The sequence below is a fragment of the Tamandua tetradactyla genome, chromosome 14 (genome assembly GCF_023851605.1).
Source record: "Tamandua tetradactyla isolate mTamTet1 chromosome 14, mTamTet1.pri, whole genome shotgun sequence".
In the NCBI taxonomy this organism is placed as follows: Eukaryota; Metazoa; Chordata; class Mammalia; order Pilosa; family Myrmecophagidae; genus Tamandua; species Tamandua tetradactyla.
In genome coordinates, this window is record NC_135340.1 from 30,818,248 (window position 1) to 30,840,915 (window position 22,668).

At 40.1% G+C, this 22,668-nt stretch overlaps 1 protein-coding gene across 2 annotated transcripts in view; it reads right to left on the reverse strand.

Moving 5' to 3' along the window:
* Positions 1 to 1,976: 1,976 nt before the first annotated feature.
* The window catches only part of LOC143655740 (dehydrogenase/reductase SDR family member 2, mitochondrial-like), a 33,366-nt gene continuing 12,674 nt past the window's right edge, over positions 1,977 to 22,668 (reverse strand). Inside the window, exons 4-9 of one of the 2 annotated variants that reach the window (XM_077127146.1) lie at positions 22,299 to 22,400; positions 21,540 to 21,610; positions 4,192 to 4,243; positions 2,894 to 3,028; positions 2,557 to 2,612; positions 1,977 to 2,264 (exon numbers count right to left, since the gene is read on the reverse strand). In XM_077127146.1, the coding sequence (XP_076983261.1) occupies positions 2,153 to 2,264; positions 2,557 to 2,612; positions 2,894 to 3,028; positions 4,192 to 4,243; positions 21,540 to 21,610; positions 22,299 to 22,400 (528 nt within the window). In that variant the 3' untranslated portion in view covers positions 1,977 to 2,152. The remainder of the gene's footprint in view (positions 2,265 to 2,556; positions 2,613 to 2,893; positions 3,029 to 4,191; positions 4,244 to 21,539; positions 21,611 to 22,298; positions 22,401 to 22,668) is intronic. The other variant, XM_077127147.1, reaches the window with a different exon arrangement.

The window sequence follows — 22,668 nt, forward strand, 5'->3', positions numbered from 1 at the left end:
TACCCTTTCTGTTTCTTGTATATCTGCTCCCTCTCCTTTTCATTTGGCCCTAGAACTGACTACTCCTTATTGGTTTCCTTAAATCCTGATATACTTTTGTAAATAAAACTTTTCTCAAATTACTGTCTTTGTGTGCATCTTTCTTACCAGGATTCCAACTGACATATCAACAATTCAAGAACATAGACAATTTAGCTCTACTCTCTTTCGACTTATGTGCTTTGATTTTTGAATCATGTATTCCAGAAAAGTCCTGGTGAATTCTTGATCCACATTTCTGCGTGTGTGAACACATTGTAAATAGGATCTCTTGAAGATATTATTTTAACTAATATGTGTCCCAGCCGAGTGAGGTTGGGTCATCATTCAGATTACTGGAGAAAAAGCTATAAGAAGTCAGTGGAACCCTGAAGAGAAAGAATATATGGCCCTGTGGTAGGAAAGCCAAGGAACTCCAAGTATTGCTGGCCAGCCAGAACACTATGTGCTCCAGGAGGAAGCAATGTTTTAGCCAACACTTTGATTTGGATTTCTGGCCTCTGAAACTATGACCCAATAAATTCCCATTGTTTCAGCCAACCCTAGTTTGAAAGGAGTATGTGCCCTAGAAAAGCCATGTTTTAATCCTGATTCCATCTCATGGAGGCAGCCATTTCTTTTAATCCCTATTAGCATTGTAGGTTGGAAACTTGATTAGATTATCTCCATGGAGATGTGACTTACCCAATTGTGGATATTAACTTTGGATTAGAGGGAGATGTGACCCCATCCATTCCAGGTGGGTCTGGATTAGTTTGCTGGAATCTTTTAAAAGAGAGAACACTTTTTGGAAAAAGGAGCAGAGCCATGAGACAGCCATGAGAACTGTGACAGCCCACGCAGCCAGAGACCTCTGGGGATGAGGAAGGATGAAGAAGAAGCCTGGAGAGAAAGCCAGCAGATGTCGCCTTGTTTGCCACGTGCTTTTCCAGTTGAGAGAGAAACCTTGAACACCATCGGCTTTTCTTGAGTGAAGGTAACCTCTTGTTGGTGCCTTACTTTGTACATTTTTATAGACTTGCTTTAATTTGGACATTTTCAGGGCTTTAGAACTATAAACTTGCAACTTAATTAATTCCCCTTTTTAAAAGCTGTTCTGTTTCTGGTGTATCGTGTTATGGCAGCTAGCAAACTAGAGCACCATGGTATGGTATTTGTCATAAAAGCTGGAAAACCAAAATGTGCTATTTTATTGATTTATTTTTTAAATTATGAAATGTTTTATTTGTATTATAATGCAACAAAGCCAAAATTCCCCTTACCTAGTTATGTTTTAAATGAGAAATATACATTAAAAGTATGCAAAAGAAATGTACAATTTGGCTAAGTATTATAAAACTGATGTCTATGCAATCACTACCCAGATCGAGAAATAAAAGTGTGAGAAGTAACACAGGGAAGGGAAAAATATCAACAAAGCATGTATTAATGAAAAGGTTATTGCTATGGCCAATAGAGGCTCATTCCTGCCCAGGACCCTCTTGAAAACCATGTGATCCATCAACTTCTATCCTCTATTGGTTGAGGTTTACCTCTGGTGGTGTTAACTCCACTGTATTTCTTCTGGGTTACACCTGCATATACAGCCAAGCAATCTCCCAAGTTGCTGTAGAGGTGCAGTAGCTTGAGTTAGGAGAAATTGTCAGGTTCTAGGAACTGCCCACAGCCACAAAAAAGCTGTTTATACCCTTTGTAGATTCCCCTCATTCCTGGTCAGCACATCTTCTGTTCTAGGGTGCTTGCCCAGAGAGATGGCCCAGACCCTCATCCCTGAGGGATCTGTGCTCCTGGTTACCATGCTCTTGTTAGGCCAGAGCTGCTAGTTTTCAAGGTAGGAAAGGGGTAAACAAAAATAATTTTTAAAAGGTAAGAAAGGCATGAATAAAAGTGAAAACAATGATAGTATTAATCTGTAGGCATTTTTTAAGCTGTAAGCATTATTTTTAAATATATCTTTTATTATTTTATACTCAGGTAGTGAAGATTTGAAACTAAAGTGTGTATTTGGAGCATGGGTTCATCATTAATGTAGAGGGGGTTGTGGCACAGTAGCTCCATGGTCACACAGTGCTCCCACATGGAGAGACAAGTCCTAGCTCCGAGCTCATGCCTCTCAGAGGTGGGGGGAATAGCCGGCCACCACAATATTCTCCCCAGTGATGTAGCTGGCATCTGGAGAACACAGGAAGGACACAATTCCTGCACAGTCCACAGGCTGCCCTACTCTGCATGGAAAAATAGGTAGGGTTAAGACTGGTGATGGCTGTCTAGGAACCGTGGGCTCATGCATGATGTTGGGAAGTTAAGACTCCCATGGATATGAGTGAAGGGCTGCAAAGTGGAGATATGCTGCTCTGCAGGGAATTTTGCTGATCCCAGAGCTGGGTGGATCATGACAGTCCAGAAAGAATGGGTAAGTAGCCTGCAGTGGGATGACATTATATTTTTATCCACCATAGGGGTTCTGAGGTCACTTTATCAAGTTCTGCAAGGAACCCTGTATCACATACAACCTACCGCTGTATGTTATTGAATCCCTTTAGCTGTTGCCATTCTATTGAGTCATTGATGAGCTAAAATAAAGAAAGGCCAAAATGTTAGTACTGCTTACATAGAAGGAGCCATGCAGGTTCCACAACTAGCAGGCTCATATTTTTGTGGAAGGGTTGCTGAGGGAGACTCAGGACTACCCCGACAGAAGAATGAAGTCTTGAATCTGCTGCTGATCCCAAAGGTTAGACTAGAGCCTTAGAATGATGGGTCTGAGAGTTCAGGCCTCTGTCGGGGTATGACCTGGTAAGGGAAGGCATCCCAGTGTTAGTAGGATGGTCCAGGGGCTGTCCTTGGTTCTCACCACTTTGCTGAAATCTGTTTGAATGGCTCCTGGCACCAGGCAGTTCACCCGGATGTTCTTTGGTGCCAGTTCCACAGCCAGTGTCTTTGTGAGGCCCAGCAAGGCAGTTTTACTGACATTGTAGGCCCCCAGCTTCTATAGATGGAAAGGAAAATAAATAAATGCACTAGAATTGGGAACAAGGGGAAATCACTTGTATTTCATAACCTCTGTCTAGAAATCCATTCCAAATAAGAACAATCAGAAGACAAGGCCCAAAAGATAGGGCAAGAGGTGCCCATTAAATGCATTTATATAGAAGGAAAGATTTGTGACACACAATAATCACACATGCCATTGAGTGGTCCTAAGGGAGAAATCATCAAGCCTTGCATATTGCCATGCTCCCAAAGTGGGAGAGTTTCCTCCGCAGTAACATGAAAAACTTGACTGGTCTTTGTCCTCAGTTTCTGGGGAAGCAACCCGTGAATATCTGGAATTTCTTGTGCTAGGAATATCTTTTGCTCTTCTGGTTGAACCCAGAACTACATCTGGTAGTTTATGTGCTAATGAGATGACAGGGAGGGGCAAGCCATACCTGCAGCCCTACCAGAAAGATCAAACAGGTGATAAGGGGATTTGGGCTTTGAGACACATCATATCAGCTAACCTCCCCAACCTTTGGGAGGGAAGTGGGGGCTGCAGATTGACTTTAGCCATGTGGGCTCTCAATCATGTCTACATAATGAGACACCATATAAACCTGGGACACTTGAAGGTCTTTGGGCTTCCATGACAGAAAATACATTACTGCTGTGCCTGGAGGGTGATGCTTTCTGACCCATATGGAGAGGACATGGACACTTGTGTTTGAGATCCTCTCCAGCCTTGCCTTATGTGTCTCCTACTTTGGCTTCTTATTTTGTCCTTTTACTACAATAAAACTATAATGGTAAGTATAGTACTTTCGGTGAGTTTTGTGAGTCATTTTAATGAATTATTGAAGCTGGTAGGAACACCTGAATTTGTAGCCACTTGGTCAGAAGTGTGGGTGGCCTAGGCCCCTGAACTTCCCCTCCCCCCCCAAAAACTTTTGACTGATTCATGAAGGTAGTTTTGTAGAGGATTCCCCCTAACCTGTGAGGTCTGACCTAATTCCAGGTACAGCCAGAATTGAATTGATTGAATTACTGTTGATTGATTGAATTTTTTGCAGTTGGTGGCAGAAACTGTGTAGAAGAATTGATAGAGGGTTTTTTTTTTTTTTTGTAGTCTTCATATCTCTTACCTAACCTGAAGACACAGAAGGTCATACTTACAGCAATTGGATTATAGGCTGCAACTGAGGAGACCAGGACCACTGAACTTTGCCTGGAAAAGAAAGATGGGGTGATACTTGAGCTGAAGGCAGTTGTCTTGGGTGTTACTGAGAATGGAAGCTACATGGAAGAGGAGAAGAGAACTGTGAGAGCTGGTGGAGTTATATGTTTCCATTTTTTCTAGGTCTTCAATTTTGTTTCTCAAATTTATTGCCAGTAAAACTATTTGTGATTGGATTTTGTTTTTGTGGGAAAATTTTTATTACAGATTAATGGTTATAGGGTTGATTAGATTTTCTATTTCTTCTTAAGTCAATTTTGGTAAGATATATAGTTTAAAGAATTTTTCCATTTTATTACAATCTCAGTTTATGTTTGACATCAATTTTTTATGCTTTAATCTCTTGCTGCCTTTTTTTTAAAAAAAAATAAAGCAGTTTTATTCACATACCATAGAATCCATCTGATGTGTATAATCAGTGGCTCTCAGTATAATCATACAGTTGTGCATCCATCACCACAATCAATTTGAGAACATTTTCATTGCTCCAAAAAGAAAAAACCCATAGCCCTTTTACCCATTTATTAATAACAAAGGTGTGGTACCTTTGTTACAATTAATGGAAGAATATTATAATATTACTGTTAACTGTAGTCCATAGTTTACATTAGGTGTATTTTTCCCATATATCACCCTATTATTTACATCTTGTAATAGTGATGTACATTTTTTTCTAGTTCATGGAAGAGCATCTTTATATTTATTTTATTAACCATCTTCATTGCCCAAAACAGGGTTAACTATGTTATACAGTTCTATGTTTCATCCTCTAGTTTTCCTTCTAGTGAAATCCATAACCCTAAACTTTCCCTTTCAATCACAATCACACACACAATTCAGTGCTGTTACACTCACAATAATATGTTACCATCACTTCTATCAATTTACAAAGATTTACAATCAACCTTATTAAAAATTCTGCACAAATTAAGCATTAGTTCCCCATTCTCTACCCTTATTCTATCTTCTGGCAACCTATATTCTAAATATTAACTTTATGAGTTTGCTTATTATATTTAGTTCAGATCAGTGATGTTGTACAATATTTGTCTTTTTGTATCTGGTTTATTTCATGCAACATGTCTTTAAGGTTCATCCATGTTGTTGCATGCATGAGGACTTTATTTCTTCTTACAGCTGGACAATATTCCATCATACGTATATATCACAATTAAAAAAATCCTTTCATCCTTTGATGGACACTTGGGTTGTTTCCATCTTTTGGCAGCCATCATAATACTGCTATGAACATCAGTGTGAAAATGTCTGTTCACATTCCCACTTTCAGGTCTTTTGAGTGTATACCCAGTAGTGAAATTTCCAGATCGTATGGCAGCTCTAGATTTAGCTTCCTGAGGAACTGCTAAACTGTTTTCTACAGTGGTTATATCATTTTACATTCCCATTATCAGCAAGTATTCCTATTTCTCCACATCCTCTCCAATGCTTATTTTTTGTTTGTTTAATAGTAGCCATTCTAATAGGTGTGAAATGATATCTTGTTTTGATTTGTATTTCTCTAATAGCTAGTGATGTTGAGTATCTTTTCACGTACTTTTTAGCCATGGTATATATTCATGTATTTTGCCTATTATTTATTTGGGTTGTTTGTCTTTTTATTGTTGAGTTGTAGGACATCTTTATATATTCTGGATATTAAACCCTTATCAGATATGTGGTTTGAAAATATTTTCTCTTATTGGATAGGCTGCCTTTTTACCTTTTTTGACAAAATCCTTTGAAACACAAAAGTTTTCTGTTTTGAAAAGGTTCTGTTTATCTATTTTTTCTTTCATTGCTTGTGCTTTGGGTATAAAGTCTAAGAAGCCACCACCTATCAAAAAAATTTGAAGATGATTTCCTACATATTCTTCTAGTAGTTTTATGTTCCTTACTTTTGTATTCAGGTCTTTGATCCATCTAGAGTTACTTTTTTATATAAGGTGTAAGATAGTGGTCCTCTTTCTTTCTTTTGGATATGGATATCCAGTTCTCCCAGCACAATTTGTTAAAAACACTGTTCTGTCTCATTTGAGTGGACTTGGAAGCCTTGTAAAAAATCAATTGATCAACCCCAACCAACATCATGTCTATCAACCTTAAAGTACATCTAGGGCTCTAACTGAGACTCTATAAAAGTTTCATGCACTAAGTTTACTTTCCTCCAGAGGATTCCTAGACTAGATAAGCCCTGAGATCTAGAGGGGCCAGTCTTTCCAAGAATATCACCTAATTCTGTTCCCCCATCCTATACTATTAGAATTATTCCCCTATCCTACATTATCAACATGCCTTTTCAACATGAAAAAGTTAGAAAAGGCATAGCCCAAAGATCCTTATAGAGTGGAGAAGGCTCAAAGGAGAAGGAGGAGTTATAACAGAGAAGATAGGATTTAACAAATGAGCATGACTTCTGAATCACTATATTGATATTTCTTTTAGCCTCCAGTGTTTTGGAGCAGGTAGAAGGAAAATACTGAAACTGTGAAATGGTAACACACATCAAATTATGAAATCTGTTCTGTAGCTGCTTGTTGGAGTATACTTTGATAATTATTGCTTTTTTTTTTGTATATACATTATATTTCACAATAAAGAAGCTAAAAAAGGGGGGGAATAAAATTAAAAAAGCAATTGACCATAAATGTGTGGGCCTATTTCTGAACTCTAAAATTGGTTCATTGATCAATATATCTATCTATGCCATTATCACACTTTTTGACTAGCTTTGTACTATGCGTTAAGGTCAAGAAGTGTGAGTACTCCAAATTTGTTCTTATTTTTCAAGATGTTTTTGGCTATTCAAGGCCCCTTACCCTTCCAAATAAATTTGATAATTGGCTTTTCTATTTTGATTGGGATTACGTTGTTTCTGTAAATCCATTTGGTTAGAATTGACATCTTAACAATATTTAGTCTTCCAATCTATGAACATGGAATGTCCTTCCATTTATTTAGGTCTTTCTTGATTTCTTTTAGCAAAGTTTTGCTGTTTGTTGAATACAGGTCCTTTACATCCTTGGTTAAATTTTTCTTTGATATTTGATTTTTTAGTTGCTGTTGTAAGTGGCATTTTTAATTTCCTCTTCATATTGCTCAGTCCTAGTGTATAGAAACACTAGAGATTTTTGCATTTTGTTTTTGTCCTGCCACTTTGCTGAACTCGTTTATTAACTCAAGCAGATTTTTGAGGATTTTTTTGTATATTTGTTGTAGATTTTTCATGACTTTCTAACTGTAGGCTATCATCTGTAAATAGTGGAGGTTTTACTTCTTTTATAATTTGGATAACATTTCTTTTTCTTGTCTAATTGTTCTAACTAGCACTTCTAGCACAATGTTGAATAATGGTGGTGTCAGTGGGCATCCTTGCTGCATTTTGATTTTAGTGGGAAAGCTTTAAGTCTTTCACTATTAAGTATGATGCTAGCTGTGGGTTTTTCATATATGCTTTTTATCATGTTGAGGAAGCTTCCTTCTATTCGTATCTTTTGAAGTGATTTTATTAAAAAAAAAAAGGTGCTGGACTTTGTTAAATGCATTTTCTGCATCAATCGATATGATCATGTATTTTTTCCCATGTTGGTTTGTTAATGTGGTGTAATTACATTAATTGATTTTCTTGTTGAACTATCCTTGCATACCTGACTAAAACCTATTTGGCCGTTGTATTAGTTAGGGTTCTCTAGAGAAACAGAACCAACAGGGAACACTTGCAAATATAAAATTTATGAAAGTGTCTCACGTGACCATAGGAACACAGAGTCCAAAATCCACAGGGCAGGCTGCGAAGCCGATGACTCCAATGGATGGCCTGGACGAACTCCACAGGAGAGGCTCACCAGCCAAAGCAGGAATGGGACCTGTCTCCTCTGAGTCCTCCTTAAAAGGCTTCCCATGATTGGATTTAGCATCACTAATTGCAGAAGACACTCCCCTTTGGCTGATTACAAATGGAATCAGCGGTGGATGTAGCTGACGTGATCATGACCTAATCCTATGAAATGTCCTCATTGCAACAGACAGGCCAGCGCTTGCCCAATCAGATGAACAGGTACCACAACTTGGCCAAGTTGACACCTGTCCCTAACCATGACAGTCCACCCCTTGTCAACTTGGCACATATATATATATATATATCACCTTAGACCATACTTAATTTCCAAATGAAAACAAATAAGCACACATTTTTTTTTTTTTACCTGACAATACTCAACTGTCCTGCATATAACTGGAAACACATTAAATCTCTCCAGAATAGCGTGCAAATCCTTGGGCAACATTCATTCTTAAACTTGATATCTTACAACTTAAATAGTATAACACAAACAAAACAGCATTACAGTCCTCGTTTCTGTAACTGATCACGTGGTCGAAGTTCATATTTATCACTACCTTCTTCCACTACCCATTCCATGTTCCCTTTCCCCTCAGCAAGCACTTCAGCTGGCCGTGGTTCTTTGCCTGGTGGGGTGACCCAAACCTTCATTCCTGAAGTCTCAGAGCCATTAGTGGTCCTGCCTGGATTGTGTTGTTGCAGTTTTCCATTGATTTTAATCACAGGGCATGGTAGTACTAATAGACGTCCCAGGGGATCTCCTATATTCCAAGAAAACGCTTCCTTACCTCCATTATGTAGTTGCAGTCCTACTTCCTTTTGATAGTCAGGGTCAATTACCCCAGACAATAATGTAATCCCCTTCTTGGTGTGTTGATCCAGAGGCATAAGTAGCCCAAAGTGGCCAGGTGGCAATCTTAACTTCCAGTTCAGTGGTATCACTGTTGTTTCTCCTGGAGAAAGCACACCCCATTTTGGAACTAAAACCTGTAGACCAGCAGAACTCAGGGTAGCAGGGACAGGAAGCAAAAATTTTCCTAGTGGATCACTAGGAGTAATAGTGAGTGGCACCACACCCATTTCCACCCCTTGGTTCCTGGACCCATGGATCCTGGCTATGGGAGAAACAGCACCATACAGTGGACGCTGATTCAGAGCATACACAGCTTCCTGGAGAACATTACCCCAGCCTTTCAAGTTTTTGCCACCTAGTTGGCACCGTAATTGAGTTTTCAAAAGGCCATTCCACCATTCTATCAACCCAGCAGCTTCTGGATGATGGGGAACATGGTAAGACCAGAGAATTCCATGAGCATGTGCCCATTCCCGCACTTCCTTTGCTGTGAAGTGTGTTCCTTGATCCGAAGCAATGCTATGTGGAATACCATGACGATGGATAAGGTATTCTGTAAGCCCACGAATAGTAGTTTTGGCAGAAGCATTGCGTGCAGGGAAAGCAAACCCATATCCAGAGTATGTGTCTATTCCAGTTAGAACAAATCGCTGCCCCTTCCATGAAGGGAGTGGTCCAATGTAATCAACCTGCCACCATGTAGCTGGCTGGTCACCTCGGGGAATGGTGCCATATCGGGGGCTGAGTGTGGGTCTCTGCTGCTGGCATATTGGGCACTCAGCAGTGGCTGTAGCCAGGTCAGCCTTGGTGAGTGGAAGTCCATGTTGCTGAGCCCATGCATAACCTCCATCCCTACCATCATGACCACTTTGTTCATGAGCCCATTGGGCAATAACAGGAGTTGCTGGGGAAAGAGGCTGACTGGTATCCACAGAACGGGTCATCTTATCCACTTGATTATTAAAATCTTCCTCTGCTGAAGTCACCCTCTGGTGTGCATTCACATGGGACACAAATATCTTCATGTTTTTAGCCCACTCAGAAAGGTCTATCCACATACTTCTTCCCCAGACCTCTTTGTCACCAATTTTCCAATTATGGTCTTTCCAAGTCCCTGACCATCCAGCCAAACCATTAGCAACAGCCCATGAGTCAGTATACAAACGCACCTCTGGCCAGTTTTCCTTCCAAGCAAAATGAACAACCAGGTGCACTGCTCGAAGTTCTGCCCACTGGGAGGATTTCCCCTCACCACTGTCCTTCAAGGACACCCCAGAAAGGGGTTGTAATGCTGCAGCTGTCCACTTTCGGGTGGTACCTGCATATCGTGCTGAACCATCTGTAAACCAGGCCCGAGTTTTCTCTTCCTCAGTCAATTCACTGTAAGGAACTCCCCAAGAGGCCATAGCTCTGGTCTGGGAAAGAGAAGGTAATGTGGCAGCAGGAGTGGAAACCATGGGCATTTGTGCCACTTCTTCATGTAACTTACTTGTGCCTTCAGGACCTGCTCTGGCTCTATCTCGTATATACCATTTCCACTTTACAATAGAGTGCTGCTGTGCACGCCCAACTTTATGGCTTGATGGGTCAGACAACACCCAACTCATGATAGGCAACTCAGGTCTCATGGTAACTTGGTGGCCCATGGTTAAGCGTTCAGTCTCTACTAAGGCCCAGTAGCAGGCCAAAAGCTGTTTCTCAAAAGGAGAGTAGTTATCTGCAGCAGATGGTAAGGCTTTGCTCCAAAATCCTAAGGGTCTGCGTTGTGATTCTCCTATAGGGGCCTGCCAAAGGCTCCAGACAGCATCTCTATTTGCCACTGACACTTCCAGCACCATTGGATCTGCTGGATCATATGGCCCAAGTGGCAGAGCAGCTTGCACAGCAGCCTGGACCTGTCGCAGAGCCTCCTCTTGTTCAGGTCCCCACTCAAAATTAGCAGCTTTTCTGGTCACTCGATAAATGGGCCGGAGTAGCACACCCAAATGAGGAATATGTTGTCGCCAAAATCCAAAAAGACCCACTAGGCATTGTGCCTCTTTTTTGGTTGTGGGAGGGGCCAGATGCAGCAATTTATCCTTCACCTTAGAAGGGATATCTCGACATGCCCCACACCACTGGACACCTAGAAATTTTACTGAGGTGGAAGGCCCCTGTATTTTTGTTGGATTTATCTCCCATCCTCTGACACGCAAATGCCTTACCAGTAAATCTAGAGTAGTTGCTACTTCTTGCTCACTAGGTCCAATCAACATGATATCATCAATATAATGGACCAGTGTGATGTCTTGTGGGAGGGAGAAATGATCAAGGTCTCTGCGAACAAGATTATGACATAGGGCTGGAGAGTTGATATACCCCTGAGGTAGGACAGTGAAAGTATATTGCTGACCTTGCCAGCTGAAAGCAAACTGTTTCTGGTGGTCCTTACTAATAGCTATTGAGAAAAAAGCATTTGCCAGATCAATAGCTGCATACCAGGTACCAGGGGATGTATTGATTTGCTCAAGCAATGATACTACATCTGGAACAGCAGCTGCAATTGGAGTTACCACCTGGTTGAGTTTACTATAATCCACTGTCATTCTCCAAGACCCATCTGTTTTCTGCACAGGCCAAATAGGAGAGTTGAATGGGGATGTGGTGGGAATCACCACCCCTGCATCTTTCAAGTCCTTAAGAGTGGCAGTAATCTCTGCAATCCCTCCAGGAATACGGTATTGCTTTTGATTTACTATTTTGCTTGGTAGGGGCAGTACTAGTGGCTTCCACTTGGCCTTTCCCACCATAATAGCCCTCACTGCACGAGTTAGAGAACCAACGTGGGGATTCTACCAGTTGCTCAGTATGTCTATGCCAATTATACATTCCAGAACTGGGGAAATAACTACAGGATGGGTCCGGGGGCCCACTGGACCCACTGTGATACGGATCTGAGCTAAAACTTCATTGATCACCTGGCCTCCATAAGCCCCCACTCTGACTGGTGGTCCAGAGTGACGTTTTGGGTCCCCTGGAATTAATGTCACTTCTGAACCAGTGTCTAATAATCCCCGAAATATCTGATCATTTCCTTTTCCCCAATGCACAGTTACCCTGGTAAAAGGCCGTCGGTCTCCTTAGGGAAGACTTAGAGGAAGGTTAACAGTATAAATTTGTGGCAGTGTAACAGGTTTCTTCCCCATAGGGACCTGGCCTCCCCTTCATTCAAGGGGCTCAGGGTCTGTAAACTGTTTCAAGTCTGGAAATTGGTTAAGGGGCCGTGACTCTGTGTTTTTGTAATTCAGGTTAGACTTCTGTTCCCTTGACCTAGAACTCTTTTGTTTATACAGCTCCAACAAGAATTTAGTAGGCTGCCCTTCTATTGTATTTCTAGGCACCCCATGATTTACTAGCCAATGCCACAAATCTCTGCGTGTCATATAATTTTGATGCCTCCTTTGAGTTTGTTGTCTATTATAATACCCACGTCTACCCTGTCTTTGGTGATTAAGTGCTGCCACCTGGCTTCTGCCAACTCGGGATCCTGTCATCCCCATGGTGTTTAAGGATTCCAGCTCAGTGACAGCAGTTCCTATAGTAATATCTGACCTACAGAGAAGTGCAACCACAGAGCTCTTGAGGGATGATGGTGGTAGTCTCACAAATTTATTTCTCACTGTTCTGGTAAAAGGTGCATCCTCTGGACATTCCTGGGGTGTAAGAGCAGGCTTTGCATGATAAATCCACTCTAACATCCCAATCTCTCTAAGCCTCTGGATCCCCTCATCTACATTATACCAGGGCAGTTCTGGCATTTCAACCTCAGGTAATGTTGGCCACCTTTTGATCCATGTTTCAACCAACCACCCAAAAAAGCTGTTAACACCTTTTCTAACTGCTCTAGCTATAACATTGAATGCAGAATCTCTGCTTAGTGGGCCCACTAAGCAGCCTGATCCAGCCTTATATTCCTCCCACCATTATCCCACACTCTTAAAATCCATTGTCACACATATCCCCCTGATTTCTGTCTATATAAATTGGAAAACTCACGCAGTTCTTTTGGAGTATAACGTACCTCCTCATGTGTGATACTTTGTACCTCACCTTTAGGGGCCTGTTGGGACTTTAGTCTAGTTATAGGTCTAGAAGAAATGAGGGGTTGTGGGGGTGGGTCATGAAAAGAATTAGAAATATCTTCCAAGCCATTTGCTTCAGGGCTTTCATTTGCAGTTTCATCTGGTGAAACAGGATTAATAACTCTAGGGCTAATCCCTTCAGGAGGAGGTTGGGTGGCCAATTCCTCAAGGCAGGCTGGAGGTGGGGCGGCTATGTCCTCAGGGCAGACTATTACAGGGTTATCTAAAGAAGGCTCAGCATGGTCTAGGGTTTCAACCTCACCCCCAACATCATTATCAATCCATATGTCACCATCCCATTTTTCAGGGTCCCACTCCTTTCCAATCAATGCCCTCACTTTAACGGCAGACACCATGCAAGACTGAGATTTCAGTTTACGTTGTAAAGTTGCTACTCTAACAATAAGATTCTGAGTCTGATTTTCAGAGATCTCAAGTCTACGGGTACAGGAAATAAAATTTTCCTTCAGGATACTCATAGAAACCTCTACATCTTTCAGACGGCACTTAAGCTTCTTGTTTGAAACCTTAAGCCCATCCCTTTCACCCTTTAATGTAGACAGTGTATCTAACAACAACCAACCAACATCTCTATAACTCTTATTCCTACAAAACTCTGTAAAGGTGTCAAAAACATTATCCCCCAGAGTCTGGCTTCGTACAAGCGAAGCATTAGGAGAATCGAATGATGATATTTTGACTATCTCCTTTGCCAACTCAGTCCATGGATTGGGAGTGTCATTCTGATTACGGGAATCAGAGTCCTTAGTGTCTCTGAGCCCAGTCAGAGTAGAAAACCATTCATAAAAACCCATTTTTAAGATTCTGTTCCTTAAGAACCACTCCCGGTACCAAGATGTATTAGTTAGGGTTCTCTAGAGAAACAGAACCAACAGGGAACACTTGCAAATATAAAATTTATGAAAGTGTCTCACGTGACCGTAGGAACGCAGAGTCCAAAATCCACAGGGCAGGCTGCGAAGCTGATGACTCCAATGGATGGCCTGGACGAACTCCACAGGAGAGGCTCATCAGCCAAAGCAGGAATGGGACCTGTCTCCTCTGAGTCCTCCTTAAAAGGCTTCCCATGATTGGATTTAGCATCACTAATTGCAGAAGACACTCCCCTTTGGCTGATTACAAATGGAATCAGCTGTGGATGTAGCTGACGTGATCATGACCTAATCCTATGAAATGTCCTCATTGCAACAGACAGGCCAGTGCTTGCCCAATCAGATGAACAGGTACCACAACTTGGCCAAGTTGACACCTGTCCCTAACCATGACAGCCGTGGTATATAATTCTTTTAATGTGCTGTGGATTGGATTTGTGTAAGTATTTTGTTGGGGGATTTTTCATCTATATTCATTAAAGAGATTGGCCTTGTAATTTTCTTTCCTTGTAGTATCTTTATCTGGCTTTAGTAGCAGGGTGATGTTGGTTTCAAGAATGAGTCAGGCAGCATTCCCTTTTTTTCAATTTTTTGGAAGAATTTGAGCAGGATTGGTGTTATTCCTGGAATGATTGATAGAATTCACCTGTGAAGCCATCTGTCACTGGACTTTTCTTTGTTGGGAGATTTCTGATGACTTGTTAAATATCTTTACTTATGATTTGTTTGCTGAGGTGTCCTATTTCTTCTGGAGTCAATGTAGGATGTTTCTATGTTTCTAGGAAACTGCCCATTTCATCTAAGTTGACTAATGTATTGGCATACAGTCGTTCATAGTAATCTCTTATGATCTTTTTTATTTCTGTGAGGTTAGTAGTAATGGCCCACCTCTCTCTTTTTTTTTTTAATTTTATTTATGGGAATCTTCTCTCTTGGTTTTCTTTGTCAGTTTAGCTAACAAAGATCAGCTTATTGATCTTCTCAAAGAATCGAGTTTTGGTTTTGTTGATTCTATTGTTTTTATTGCTCTCAATTTCATTTATTTCTGTTGTTATCTTTGCTCTTTCTATGCTTCTGCTTGCTTTAGGGTTAGTTGGCTGTTCTTTTTCATCTGCAGTCGGTTAAGAGGTGTGCCTGCTGTAATGAATGAATGATGTTTGATTTAATTGGCTTGTGCTTAAATGAGAGAACTCAATGTATCACAGCCCAAGCAACTCAGCATACCTCATCTCAGCACTCATAGCTCAGTCCAGGCCTCTGGAGATGCAGAAAGGAATCACCCTGTGGAAATATGTTGGAACCCAGAGGCCTGGAGAGAAGGCTAGTAGAGATCACCTTGTGCCTTCTCACATAAGAAAGAACCTCAGTCAAAAGTTAGCTGCCTTTCCTCTGAAGAAATATATGTTAACAAAAATAAATCCCCTTTTATTGAAGCCAATCCATCTCTGGTAGCTAGCAAACTAGAACAGTACCTTAAATATATCATACCTCTACCTTCTCATCTCCATGGTTCCTGATGAGAAATTGGCAAATAGTTTTAATAAGCATCCTTTGTATGCAATGGATTGCCTTTCTCTGACGCTCCCAGAATTCTCTCTTTATCTTTGGTGGTTGACAGTCTGATTAGTATGTTCCTTGGAATTGTCTATTTGGATTTATTCTGTTTGGAGTAAGTTGCCTTTCTTGGATATGTATATTTATGTCTTTTTTAAGAGTTGGGAAGTTATCAGTCATTATTTCCTCAAATATTCTTTCTTCCCTTTTCCCTTCTCTTCTCCTTCTGGGAGACACCTTGACATGTATGCTTGTGCACTTCATGTTGTCATTCAATTCTTTGAGAGCTTGCTCAATTTTTTCCATTCTTTTCTCTATCTGTTCTTTTGTCTGTTCAATTTAGGATGCTTTGTCTTCTAGGTTGCTGATCCTTTCTTCTGCCTATTCAGATCTGCTGTTCTATGCTTCTTGCATATTTGTAATCTCATCTCATGTGCCTTTCATTCCCATAAGTTATTTTATTTTTCTTTGAATGTTTTCAAATCTTTCTGTATGACCACCTGGTGTCTTTTTAATATCCTTTATCTCTTTAGCCATATTTTCCTTCATCTCTTTGACTTAATTTAGGAGATTTGTTTGAACATCCTTGATTAGTTGTTTCAAATTATGAATCTCCTCTGACTGTTTAGTTTTAGTCCTTTGACTGGGCTAAATCTTCCTCTTTCTTAGTATGGCTTGTAATTTTTTTTCTGATATCTGAGCATCTGGTTATCTTGAAATTATTCTGAAGGCTGGTTTCTTTCTCTTGCCTAAGATTTTTTTTATTGATTGGATTTGTGTTAAAGCTCTTCTTTTGCCCTTGGTTCATCAGTATTTTCCAGTGAAAACAGGGTTATAGACCCATGCTGGGGGCACATACTAGTTCCAAATGGCTCTTAGGAGAGAGAGTATCAGGAAAGATGCCAAAAAAAAAAAAGAGAATGTTGTGCTTTCCAGACCTTTCCAGAAGATAGTCTTCTTCTGTAACCTATTTCCTACAGCCATAAGAAGGCAGGATATTTTTTTTTAACCCTCTGGTGGCTCCACCTTTGAAGGGGAACAAAACAGTGATGTGGAAGTATAGGCTAAAGGAGCAGGACCCAGTGCTCTAAATTTTCCAGCCAATGGGTGTATCAGTACTGAGCCATGCTCCCCTCTGTCCCAGTCTGCATCAGCCTGCCAGGCAGGGACTAGGCCAATCTGGAGTTGCTTGTCTAGAGGGTGAGGGATGGGTGCCATGAGCTTCAGCTGAGGGAGTTATTCACAGATTTTCAATGCAGTTTCTCATTCTCTTCATTCTGCTCTTTCCTGGATGCTGTGCAGTACATCCCTGGCCTCAGGAACCCCAGAACAGTTGTTTTGAACAGTTTCTGCCTGTCCAATAGTTTTTTTTGGAAGAGAAGTGACACTTGCAACTTCCTAGTCCACAATCTTCCTGGAAGTCTCTCCGTCTTTCTGCCTGTTTTGTCTTCAGAATTTCTAGAGATGTCTTTTCATTTTTATTTATACCTTCCATCTTTCTTCTTGATCAATCAGATCAGAAAATTATCAAGAGCTTTAATTTTTTAGTTAACTTTTGTTTTCTTCACCCTCTATATTTTATTTTGTTTTATTTTACATTAATTTCTACTCCTCTCTTTATTTTTCCCTTTCTTATACTTTCTTTGCATTTATTATTACCCCAGTGCATTCTGTTTTTCATGTTTATATAGCAGTGGCTTTACAATACTCTGATAAGTGCTATTGTTTCCAATCCAGAAAGCTATACTTTAATTTCATGTCTGTAAAGAAGGACTTAGAGTGTGTATCTTAAGCACAACAGTTGTTCTGAGTGTATTTTGCATAATGTTGGGGACTAAGTCATATCCCTCACAAAAGGCATGTTCAGGTCCCAACCCCTGATCCTGTGGGTAAATAGGAACTTTGAAGATATCATTAGTTAAGATGTGCCCAGACTGGATGAAAATGGGCTGTACTTTAATATGGCTGACGTCCTTATAAGCAAAGGAAATTGGACAGAGAGAGATAAGGCACAGGGAGGAGACAGACACTAGAAGTCAACAGAATCTGGAAGAGAAAGGAGAAGAAGTCACCATGTGCATTGTCATTTGATTGGAAGGCCAAAGAACCCCAAAGATTGCCAACTAGTCACAAGATACTGATCCTGGGAGCAAGCAAGCATCCTAGCCTCTGAAACTGTGGACCAACAAATTCCTGTTGTAAAGTTAACCCATAGTACTTATTTCAGCTGCTAAAAAACTAAAACAAATGTGCTGAGGTCTATCTATCCTACTTCAACCACCTTCTTGATTCCTAACCTTTGAACCACAAGCTCAATTAGATATCAGTCAACAAAAATTAAAAACTTGATAAACTGCGTTTTTGTTGTCTAAACTAATCAGATGATATCCTCTGTTTTAGTTTCTCTGCTAAAATAAATATCATGCAATGGGTAGGTTTAACAAGAGGAATTTACTTGCTCACAGTTTTGAGTCTAGGAGAAGTCCAAAATCAAGTTCTCTTCAAGGCAATGCTTTTTCCCCAAGACTGGAGTTCTGCACTTGCTGCCCATGATCTTTGCTCCTTGACTTTTATGTCATATGGCAGTGCACATAGCAGTATATCTCCTTTCTGCTCTGAGTTCCACTGACTTCCAGCTTCCTGCTGCCCCCATGGCTTCTTTCTCTGTGGCCTTCTCTGTTAAAGCCTCCAATAATAAGATTAAGACCCATTTTGATTCGGGTGGGTTACACTTTAACTGAAGTAATCTTATCAAAATGGCTTATTTACAATGGTTTCATGCCCAAGAGAATGGATTAAGTACTAAGAACATGTTTCTCTGGGGTAAATAACTTCAAGCCATCTCACCTTGTCAGTATTCTTTAGGTCGACTAATTCACTCAATGTAAAGTAATAGCTTACTTTGATTCAGCACAGTTTGAAATACCTTCTTCTATTTAAAACAATGCATGCCAACATGAAAAAAAAAAAGCTTCACATGCTGTGAACATACAGGATCTCTTAATTTTCCTGTAGTGCTTAAATCCCTGAGGCTCTGGCAGTCCTGTTCAAAATTTGGCCACTTTGGGTTTACTTTCTTGTTATTATTGTAATTGTTTAAGGTGGATGCTTAATGCATTAATTTTCTTTTATGAGGTAAACATTTAAGGCCATGAATCTTTCTATAGATATTATATTACTTGTATAGTTTATATATGTAACATTTTCATTATAATTCAGTTGTAGGTATTCTCTAATTTCAATTATAATTACAAGCTTATGAAGTTTTTTTAGTCATTTTTTTTTTTTTTTTGCATGGGCAGGCACCAGGAATTGAACCTGGGTCTCCAGCATGGCAGCCGAGCCACCACGGCCTGCCCTTTAGTCATTGTTTTGTTGCTGTTTTAACATAATTGCATTGTGGTCAGAGAAACTGGTCTTTTCTATTTCAATCCCTTGAAATTTGTTGAGACTTGATTTATGACCTGGCTTATCAATTTTTATAAATATCTCTGTGTTTGAAAAGAATATGAGAACATATATTCTGCACTTGTTGGTACATTTTCCATGTATATTCATTCGCTCGAGTCTACTAATAATGTTATTTAAAAATTCTGTTCATTATACTTTTTTGGGGAAGTGGGGGAGGAACATTGTTTTATTTAACTAATGAAAGAAGTGATATTCCACTTTAAGTGTGAATTTGTTTAGTTTTACTCGTACTTTCATCAAATTTTGCTTTATATATTTGGAAGCTTTCAGTGTATGTACATCAATTAAAATTTTATATCTACTTAAGGAATTGGTCTTTTTAATATTATGAAATGACATTTTTTTTTAATCTCTAACAGTGCTTGACCTAATGTCTCTTGCCTCATATTGTTATAGTGACACCAACTTTATTTTGTTTAGAATTTACCTTCTAGGGCGGGCCACGGTGGCTCAGCAGGCAAGAATGCTTGCCTGCCATGCCAGAGGACCCGGGTTCAATTCCTGGTGCCTGCCCATGTAAAAAAAAAAAAAAAAAGGAATTTACCTTCTACATCTTTTTTCAACTTTTCAGTAATGTATTTCACTTGAATAGAACATTTAGGTCAATTAAAATCAGTTTGACAATCTCAGTACTATCACTGCAATTACAAATATATTTGGATTAAATTTTTTTTTTTTTGGGCACATGGCCCAGGAATTGAACCCAGGTCTACTTGGGTTCTGCCACTGAACCACCTGTGCACCCTGGATTAATGTTTAGCATCCAATTCTGTGTTTCTTATTGATCCTCCAATTGTTTCCTTTGTCCTCCCTTCTTGCTTTCTTTTGGATATTTTTTTCTCTTTCCATTTTCCCCTCTACTAGCTTAAAAAAATACTGCATACACTGTTTACATTCTTGTAGCAATTACTCTAGAAATTAAAATACGTATGTTTCACCATCAGAGTTTAAAGTTACTATCTCTAACTTCTCTCAAACAACACGAAAATATTGCAAAACCTTAATTTCATTTTCATCTTCTTGATGAGAATATTATTTTCTTTGCATATTTTAATTTTAACCCACAAGACATTATTATTTCTTCTTACGACAAGAGGTTAAATTTGTTCTTATGTTATTTTATGTTATTATTTCTTAGTTGCTTATGTTATTATTTCTGTGTTCTTCATTCTTTCTTGAACCTTAAATTTTCCATATTAGATTTCTTTTTTTTCTGTCTTAAGTATATAATTTAGAATTTCTTTCAGTGAGGGTCTTCTGGTAGCAAAATCTGGGTTTTATTTATCTGAATATGTTGTTACTTTGCCCTCATTTTTGAAAGATAGATTTGTTAGGTATAGAATTATAGATTGATAGTAACTTTCTTTCAGCATATTAAAGATCTCGTTTCACTCTTTCACGACCTCCTTTTTTTATCAATAAGTCAGTCTAACTACTACTGCTCCTTTAAAGATAATCTCTATTCCCTCTATTTCTTTTAAGGTCTCCTTTTCTGTGGTGTCTGCAGATTCGTTATATTGTGAATAGATGTGGAATTAAAAAAATGATGTATCCTTCTTGATCTTGTTGGGCTTCTTGTTGATGTGAGTTGGTATCTTTCATTAGATAAGGAATTTCCAGGTATCCTCTGTTCAGTTATTGCCTTTGCCACTTTTTTCTGCCTCTTATCATTGCAAACATTAATTAAACATGGAGAATACTTTCTTGCTTTATCTTCCATGTCTCTTAACTTCTTTATAATTTTTCCATCTTTTTGTATCTCTGTTTTACATTCTAGAATAACTTCCTCAGTTCCACATTTCAGTTCACTACTTATCTCTTCCACCATGTCATATTTGTTCTTAAGCCTATCTGTTGCGTGAACGTTAGTTATCACATTTAATATATATACATATTTCTATTTATGTATGTTTCAGTTTTGCTTGGGCAGTCTTTTTCTTTTGTCTCCTACTTCTTGAGATCTCATGAACAGAGAAGCTAAAAGGTTTGCCATTGGTCAAAGAGGATTTGGAAGATTCTTACAGGGCAAAAAAATATTTCTTACTTTTCTGTGTTTAAGATGAAAATTTAAAAAATTGTCTATAGTTTTAAATTTTATGGTCTCTGGGACCTTATGGTTTCACTTCTTTCTCCTGGAAAAAGATTTAAGTGTGGCTGGTAAACATGACTCGTCTTGTTATAGGTGGGCTCCAGGGAGTCTCAGGGTTATGAACGTGGACTCCTGTGCTTTGAGCTGCTGCAGACCAAGAATGGCCACTTCCATTTCCCTGGATCCAGGGAAATGTATCTGGGTGTACCTTGTCCTGCTTCCAGCAGACTTCCTGCCAGACTTCCTGCCAGATCGCCTAGGCACTCTAGAAATGAGAATATGAAACCAGTGGATAGAATCCTTCTGTTTATTTAGCGGACCCAGGAGTCTGAAAGTCAAGCTATCATTATTCTTATCTTTGTGACTGGGCTAAGTGTCTAATTCAATGTCTGGTCACCTTTCATTCTAGGTCCCCTGCTCCCTATTTGATACCAATGACTCCCTCCCCATTCTCCTTCCCTTTCATACCCCCTTTTCTCCATGTGGGGCAGCAGTTGGCTCAGCAGCATGGCTGGGGACTTCAGATTGACATTCAGTATCTGAAACCAGAGCAAATGAGGAATGGGAGAAAGGGGAGAATCAGTGCAGTGTATACCACTTTAGATGTGAACATGATGACCTCTGACCATGGGAAAGGGGCGGAGAGTTGGCTTTCCTTGGCATACATAAGGCAGGGGTCTTGAAGGTGCAGGGATGTGGGGATCAGGCTGAGGACTCTGCAGGCATAAGGCCCCAGAATCTGCAGTATATCTCCCCTCTGTCTCCTGGGGCACAAGCCCAAAGAGAATGTTCCATCTGGGACAATGGAGACATTGGGCAGCTTGGTCTGGGGAAGGGTGGATTCCAGGATCATTAGCCTGGAGGTGCCAGTCTCTGGATTAACATCTCTGGGAAAGGAAACGAAGGGAATCATTTCCTTCTCTGTGCCCCATATTTATTATGATTATTTGTTTCCATGTTGGATGATCCCTGCAGGCTGGGAGCTCCTGGCTGGTGGGGACCAGAATGGCAGCTTAAACACTCTTATCATCATCTTACAACAGGAAAATCAAGGTTCAGAGAGATGAAGCACCTATCCTTGCTCTGTGCCAATAAGTCTGTATTGGACAGGTGGATGTATGGGAGTTGATGGATCACTGTGGGTGTGTTAGCCACGATGGAGAAAGGGTTGCACCAAAGGTGAAGATGAAGTCTGACCCGCCCAAAGCCAGCTTTCCCAGACCTCACCTTGTCCCAGATCTGCTCACTGCACTCTATGGTACTTCCCACCCAGGGGTTGACTGCTGCCACACACACCAGAAAGTCGACACCTCCATAGTGTTCGAGGGTCTGTGGGGGAGATAGGGACATAGAGGACCAGGATTAGGGATCAAAAGGTTTCTGATATAGTGTTATGTGATTCCTGCTTGAAGTCCCTAAGGCTGTGCCTTGGAGAGGAACAGCACCAAGTGAGGATGGAGAAACTCACTTCTACTTTAGGAACTAGGCATTGAGCTTCTGGACAACAAGGATGGAGTTTTACCCCAGTTACCCTTTCATGTCCTTTTTCTAGTCCTAGACACTGTTGGTTACCAGTCCCAAAACATAACTCTTATCT